Source organism: Oryzias latipes, chromosome 20 (assembly GCF_053564925.1).
Source record: "Oryzias latipes strain Hd-rR chromosome 20, Olatipes_Hd-rR_3.1".
Taxonomy (NCBI): Eukaryota; Metazoa; Chordata; class Actinopteri; order Beloniformes; family Adrianichthyidae; genus Oryzias; species Oryzias latipes.
Window position 1 is genome coordinate 16,774,668 of NC_136256.1, and position 7,847 is coordinate 16,782,514.

The 7,847-nt window shown below is 34.8% G+C and overlaps 1 protein-coding gene across 1 annotated transcript; it reads right to left on the reverse strand.

Annotated features, from left to right (window-relative positions):
• Window positions 1-2,098: 2,098 nt before the first annotated feature.
• Window positions 2,099-5,835, reverse strand: bloc1s5 (biogenesis of lysosomal organelles complex-1, subunit 5, muted). The gene is made up of 5 exons (XM_023950327.2): window positions 5,609-5,835; window positions 5,451-5,533; window positions 3,474-3,603; window positions 3,205-3,263; window positions 2,099-2,775 (listed from the first exon to the last, which is right to left on the reverse strand). Exons 1-5 carry the CDS (start codon window positions 5,625-5,627, stop codon window positions 2,602-2,604), a joined length of 465 nt encoding a protein of 154 aa, XP_023806095.1. The 5' UTR covers window positions 5,628-5,835; the 3' UTR covers window positions 2,099-2,601.
• Window positions 5,836-7,847: the final 2,012 nt, after the last annotated feature.

Below are 7,847 nucleotides of genomic sequence, written 5' to 3' on the forward strand. Positions count from 1 at the left end.
CCATGTAATTTAGTACGTTTTTTGTTTTCCAGGTAGTTAAAAAATATTTTTCAAAAGACTTTCAGCCTATATAATGCTAATGGGTAACAGAAGTGATGCAACATATAAGCCTGTCAAATCAGGAACACGGCTGTTGTACAAGTGTCCTCAAATTATCTTTTATCTTCATGTTTGACTATAAACAGATGGCAAAATCATAAAATAGTTAAATGTTTATTTTTTTTATTTTTTAAATAATAGTTTAATTCCTGTATTCTTTCTGGAGAAAGGAATGACATTCAAACCTCAGGCAGCTGATATATTTCATTCACAGGACAAATATTATACACACAGTGTCCAAACGCACTCACAGAATAGCTGCTTTACTTGATATCTGATTACATTAAACAGCACACTTTTAATTTTATCTGTTTTGTTTAACAAGTGGAGTTCCAGCTGAGTGCAGCTATTTCCTTCACCATTTACATTGGCTCGAGCAACAGCAGCTCCGCGGTCAGAGAGCACCACACTTGTTGTAAAACAGGAAGAACATGCTGCTTTTAGATACGCTGTGGAGACAGAAAACAAGCATGCGGACACGTCGGGCAGCAGACAGAGGAAGATAACGGCACACTGATGCCACTAACTTTAGACGTCTTACTGATTTGCATTAGAAAATAATTATGCAGCAGCTAACCCAATGCCATTTTTACTTTGGTTTTTTAACGTTTGTTTTCAATCACAGTGTTTGGTGTTGCTGGAATTCATTTTTTCTAAAGGAGGCTTTTCCAAGTTTTGATTTTCTGAATTTGCTTTGGCATCTAATTGACATGAATTTTAAAGGTTGTTCAGGGTGAAATATGACTTTTGTATTCTGAATTTTCATGTAGAGAGCATGCCCTGTGGACCCTTTTCTGTTGCATGTCCACATTGAAAATATTCTCACTGCCAAATCACATTTAAAGCAAAAGAGCCCACCAGGTGCTTACTGTCAGCGGATGATGAGATGTTCCAGTCCTCATGAAATGACCAAGAAAACATGTGGGGGCAGATAGAAAGGAGCCATGCTGGACTGATGCTTCTATTTTGTCAGTCTCAGATGAAGATGGACTGTCTCCCACGTTGGACAGCTCATGGCAGTCACCAAGGCGAAAGGCAGGCATGCAGGCGAACGCAGGACAGTGCAAAGCTGATCTTTTGGTTCCACATCTGCTAGTGTGTGGTTTCCCTCTGAGATCTCTGCAGACATGTCAGCTCCAGTGCCTCACTCTGACGTTTGGAGGGAGTACAAGAGTGGACAGGTCACCGCTAAGCAAATGGAAAAACACTGCAGCTTTCTTAAGGGCCCATAATTTAATTCTACTAAGCTGCCAGAGGTTTTTTTTAAAAAAACCAAACTATTTCTCCTCTAAAATATTGTGTTTTTTAGTCTGGGTCAAACTTTTCTTCAGATAATGATGGAACATCTAAAAGTTGAAAGATGAACAATGCTTTTAAAAATTCAATGTTCTAAAATAACTGAGCCATGCTGGGAATGTGCCCCGTATTCCTGACCAAGCACAACCTTTCCAAAAGAATTCTAAACTTCAAGGAAAAGAAAACACTTCATTGTAGTGCAGCGTGGGCTAAAAATCGATGTCAGGATAAGTTTGACTCGGGCTACTGTCCTTTCTGTTCCTCTTTTTGTGTCTTGAGTTTGGTAAATAACTAACAGCAATGTCTCTCTGTTTTAAAAAAAAAACTAACTTAGAATATGTAATACATGTATTACTCCTAAATCAATCACATTATTGAAGCACACAAAAAAATAAGTTTGATCTTTAGAAAAAAATGTTCGTCTAAAAACATACATTTTGATATATATATTTTTGATATTAGCACATTGACTAAAACAGTTCAATTGTAAAACAAGAATAAAACAGACTTCAATGCATAGTGCTCAGAATATATGAAAAAACAAGCCCAGTTCATGACAATTCCACCACCATGCTTGTCACTTGGGAATGTCTCTGCTTCATTATCACTAGTCATGACGATGCTCCTCAATTCCAGTCAAGAACAGATTTCTTTAGGTGTAACGGATATAGAAGAAGCAGCACTTTCAAATTCACACTTCAGCTCATTTGAGAAATGATCCTGCTTTATTAAACAAAGCAACGTTTTTCCTGTACAAACTCCTGCTCACAGATGAGATGGTCTCAAATTTAAACTTGTCTTCTGAAACATTTCAAACAATAAAAACTCTTAAAATGTTTCATTATGGCGCCAAACTCTTTCCTTTTTTCAAAAATCCATTTATCTTGAAAAACCTTTCAAGCAAAGGCTATTAAAAATTCCGAAATGTTGAAAATTTCCCAGCCAAGGCACAACTGAAAGATTTTGCAAGTGACGTCTTTTATTAGGACTTCTTTAAAACGTCGTTTTCGTCGATAATGATGACCAAAAAAGACGTTGACGGCCTGTAAAATGCAAGTTTTAGCCCATATTTGTGGCTAAGAGTTCTCTGCTGTTTTTTTCCGACAGAAAACCTCAAACAAGCAAAAAACAGATGTCCACACCTGTAGTGACCTCCTCATATAATGAGGGAGCAGTTTTCACACACACACACCCTTTTCAGACTCCTCAGATGAATGAATACTGGGCCAAGTCTTTCTTCTTTTCACTGAAACGAGTGCCAAGTTCTCCCACTGCCTTGGCGTGCTCCTCATCCACCTCTTCCTTTAATACCTGCTGCTCCTTCAAAAACTCTGACCAGTCCTCTTTGAGTTTCTCCATGTTCGCCTGGAGCTGGCTGCCCTGGATGACGAAATTAAAATATTTCAAAATAAAATTTCCTCAATTGTCTTAAAAAACCCAACACTGAATGTGTTGATGTTGCTTTATACAAAAGTTTCCCTTTTCCTTTGAGCAATGCAATATAGTTTATAGTAAAAAACCACAATATAAGTGCACACTTTTATTTTGAAAACATCCACTTGCTTATTCAGTCCATACATTGTAGACTCAAACTGAAATGTACTTTTCCTGGATATTTTTTTTTTTTTTTCAGACTTGAAAAGAATAGAAACACATATTTTGATATGTTTAGCTAGATATTTAAAAATTTAAGAATGTCTATTTATACACACTTTTTAGGTCACGCGAGGCCATGAACTAAATACTAATAAATATCCTTAAAGACATGAATATTTATCTTCCGTCTGTGTCCTTTGCTTGGATTTTTACCTTTTGTGCCTCTAGCTCCCTCTGCTGGACTCTTTCTGCCACATGGTTGGCAGCTTCCACTGTGAATGAGAGGGAACAAAGCAAAATCAAACAGTACAAAAAAAAAAAAAAAAGCAGATATAAATATGAAAGGTGAGCATCTTCCAGAGCTGGAAATGATGACTAAACAATAATGAACTTTAAATATAGAGTGGAACAGGTGTTTACAAGTACTATTTTACTGAATATTGTCAACTGTTAAGATTATCTGAACATCACCAGAGACTTACACCGTTTAATAATGTCAGAAAGCTGCTGGTTTGTTTCCTCTAAGTTCATGGATTCAATTTGATCGTTGGCCTCTCGCACCATCTTGTTCAGGTTCTCCAGCAGTCGGCTCTCCCTGTTTCCGCGTTTCTCCTAAACAGCAAAAAAGAAACTCAGTTAAAAGACGTTTTTTTTTTTTTTACATTTTGTTTGACTTCTATAAATTTTTGGATTTCTAAAACAAAAAACAAAAACATAATTTCAGCATAATGGGAAACTGCCTGTTTGAGAAATTTCAAAACAGGGAATTTACCAGTTTTTAAGATGTGAAAACAATATTCATATAAAATGATAACAGACTTTCGTTTATTTGACTGTCAGAGGCCTATAATGTAGTGAATGCTAATAGGGTTAGATTAATGCTGGCAATAGAAGCGGTGAATAAATAATAGGCATAAAGCCTGGAAAAGTCTACACTTTCAATTAAAAGTTTTGGAACACGCCAATTATCATCGCTTTTTACCCCCACCAGTTTAGGGTGGTAAAGTCCGATGAACAAATTGAAATGGTGAAAAAGTAACTTATGAACTGCCAGAGGTTGTTTACAAAACGGAAGGTTTTGATCATTTCAGTTTTACACTAAAAGGTTTTTTCCCCCCAAAAAACTGACCTACTAGATCAGGTCAGTTCAGCCCTGGTTTTTAAGATCCACCTCCCTGCCTGGGTCCCAGTGCTCCCAGTCCCCCTTTGCTGCCGCTGAGCCGACTGGTGTTTCCATGTTCTGGTTGACTGAGCTATGAGGATTGAGGAATCTCAGAGCGAACCGAAGCTCAGTCCGATTGGAAACGAACCGACACCACCTCCAAAGATGGGTCAGAGAGCGATTCCTTTTCCCGGACCAGAGTCCACCCGGGTGTTTTCAGACTGAAAATGTGTTCCTTATTATCGTGGAAACGATCTCTGATTCACTTTAAGCGAACCAAATGTGTCCAGTCTGAATGCATCCTTAGATTAATAAAAAAAAAAAAAACGTTTATTTTGGTTTTTAAATTGATTTCATTTCTTCTTTTTTTTGGCAACTTTACTAGACTATACAATCCACTAATGTAGGAGTGAAAAAAAACATTACGGTACATAGAATACTGTTAATAAGAAACTGAAAAACTTGGTGTTTTGACCGGTACTGTAAATAAAAAAAGATTTTTTTTTTGCAAAAACTGCTACTAAGAAATGCAGAGAAATTTAATGAATTACAAAAATTTTAAGCAGGCGTGTGTTGGTGATTGGTGGTATAAATGTAAGTGTCAGTGCAGCTTCCTAGTTCAAAACAGTACATTTACATTTTAGGACAGAAAATATAGTTTAAGCTGCACCTTTGAAAAGCTGAAACTTAAAAAAAGTTGTAAATTCTTACAAAATGTGTTTAAAGATGAACAAAACTTTTTGCATCTTTATATTTATTGACACTAGGAATGCCCCAATTCTCCGTTTAAAACTGTATGTTACAATGTTGACAGAGTCGTGGGAAAGTGAATTGTTGCATTCCTACTAACCACCCTTACCCACAACGTTCTCATTAAAAGTTCTTCATTTGAGAATGTAATGTTTTATTACATTACACTTGGCTTAGTATAATCCAAATGAAAGTTTGTTTTGTCATTTTTTTATTGTTTACTGGCAAATTTAAGAAATGATTTTTCTGAATTTTTCTTTTTTTGTAATACACAAATCATGTATCAAACCGAAACAAAACTGAGAAAAATCAATAAATAAAATCAATACATTTAAAGATTGAGGTTTGAAGCAAATAATTGGGAAAGTGAATCTCTAATAGACACCCTTAATGAGATGTTAACACTTACTTTTTGGATTCCCCAACTCAATATGTGTCAATTGCATAACAATTTTGAAGACAAAAAAACACGAATGTCTTGATAAAGATGCATAAATGAGTCTCTGGTGCAGCTGTCCAGGCTGCTGCTTCCTGATGCCTCAGTTACCTCAAACTCTTTGACAAAGAAGCGAGTTTCTGCATTGATGACAGGTCTGTGGTCCAACAGGCGAGACTTGATGTCACCAACATCTGCAGCCACAAAAACACCAGGCAGATTAAAAAATATACATATAAAGTTCTCCTAATGCAGTGGGCTCCACTCACCTTTAGCAATCTTGTCCATCGTTAGATTCTCTTATGTTGCGTTAATTCTTCTCGTTTGTACAAAATGTTATTAGCTAGAGGCTAGGTTAACTATTAGCTATTGGCACCTGTAAGTATAGAGCGTTCATCTACAGGTAGTTTGGGGCATTTTATTTTAGTTTATTGTGCAGATCTACAGGCCTAATGCAAGTCAGCTGACTCCGGCGGAATATAAACAACTGCTTCCTGGTTTGAGCAAAGGACCGAACCAAACGACTGAACAACAGGGGTGTTCCATTCAGGTTGGTTCCTCCCATTGACAGTTCCTTCTCTCTTTTGCTTCGTGGTTGTGGTTGAGATGTGGCACAAAAAACAAACAAACGAACAAAAAAAGACCATCTAATATATAAAAAAACATATTTTGTAAGTTTTTGCTTAAAATACACCGTTAACCCAAAACGTTTGAAAAATCACTAAACTAATTTAAAATTTTAAAAGCGAGTTATTTTAACTAAAGCTTCCTCCTGTGTGGTTAAATATATTTATGCAATAACATTGAAACTGTTTTATTGCCTATTTATACATGCCAGATGTATAAATAGTCTAATAGTCTATCTGGATGTGGGCATGGATGCACAATTTATGTTGTGTGATCATAAATTTAAGAGGTTTCTTTTATCTGTGTTTGGCTATAAAAACGAAGGCCTCATATCAGTTTAAAAACACATTTTTATACTTGCCAATTTTTTTATTATTGATATTATTTTTTTAAATTTCTCATTTTTTATTTACATTTATTTACTTAAAAATATAATAAATTATAACTTCCTTTTAACAATAATAAAAAAAGTAAATTGTTTAGCTAAAGGCTATTCTCAAATACAAGGATGCATTGTTTTCTCTTAATGGCCAACTGAGCAAACATCATTTATTGGTAACGTTATTATTTCTAAAGTGGAAACCAAACCAAAAAAGCTTTTTATATAATTGACATGGTTAAGGTATTTCATGATTGGCAAGTCAGCACAAGATTTCTCTATGATTACTCCTAAAAATAACTGCCCACAATATGCTCTTTTTGCCCCCAGAAGAAAAGTCATGGGTACAGTAAGTTAAGTTAGTCTCTTTAAAGTTAGATTTTATTGCGATTTGGTGGGTTCAAATGAGTAAAAAGGGCCTTTTATCCCGATTTATCTTTGTACTTTGTTAAATTTATCCCTAACCTGCGGGGGAAAATGAGCAAAAGCACAAAAAGAAAAAAAAAATCTAAATAAAACTGAACAAGTGCTGTCAACTTCAGCCTTTTTATGTACAAAAATAGCCAGCGACCTCTTTTGAATTTTTGATTTTATAATGCCAGCTCAACATTTTTAGATTTTTTGTTTTTGGCAGTAGTCTGACTTTCCATAGTCTTTACTGTTTCGATCTTTGATACAAAACTATAAAACTAAACTTTACCAACCTTTTTTTTAAATATAGTTTTAAAACACATTTCTAATCTCATGAGAAAATGTTGCTTCATGTCAAACAGCACAATTACAGATATTAATAACAAAAAATTTATGAAAAACTACAAAAAGGTCAAATAACTAGTGTCTAAAAACAAAAAAAGCAAAACTGTTGAATAACATAAGATAAAAATAAATGTGTTCATCCACAATAGAATTTAAGCAAAATGCAATTGCTCCTTCACACATAACAATGCACTTAAAGAAAGTACAGGGATGCCTTCAGTAATATCCTAAAAAGACAAAGAAATATAAAAATATTGATAAGATGCATAATTCATAGGAAACCATAAAAATATAAATTTACTCATAGTTATTTTAGTCTTCTTTAAAGTTCTAAATAGCTCTAGTTTAACCTGTTTTTTTTTAATTCCCTGACTCTTTATTGTTACGTGTTTTTCTTTCAGGAATATGCTGTAAACAGAAACTACCTGAAATTAGGTACATCAGTGGAGATATTTTCAAACATTTGAAGGCATTTATGGTTATTTTAGAAATATATATATTCACCACACGGTGGCACTAAATCTCTTTCTATGACTGAAATCCACCAGACCGAAATTTACTTTGGCCTTTAAAGTTCTTTTTATCCCACTTTATGAAATGCAAATATATTGACATACATTTATTAATAAACACATTACTTGTGGTAAGCACTAATTAATTCATCCAGAGTGAGAAGTGGCGTTGTTTGGGGCGAGTGCTGTATATTACCAGTCAAAAGTTTGCTCATGAGCCCACAAATTCATACA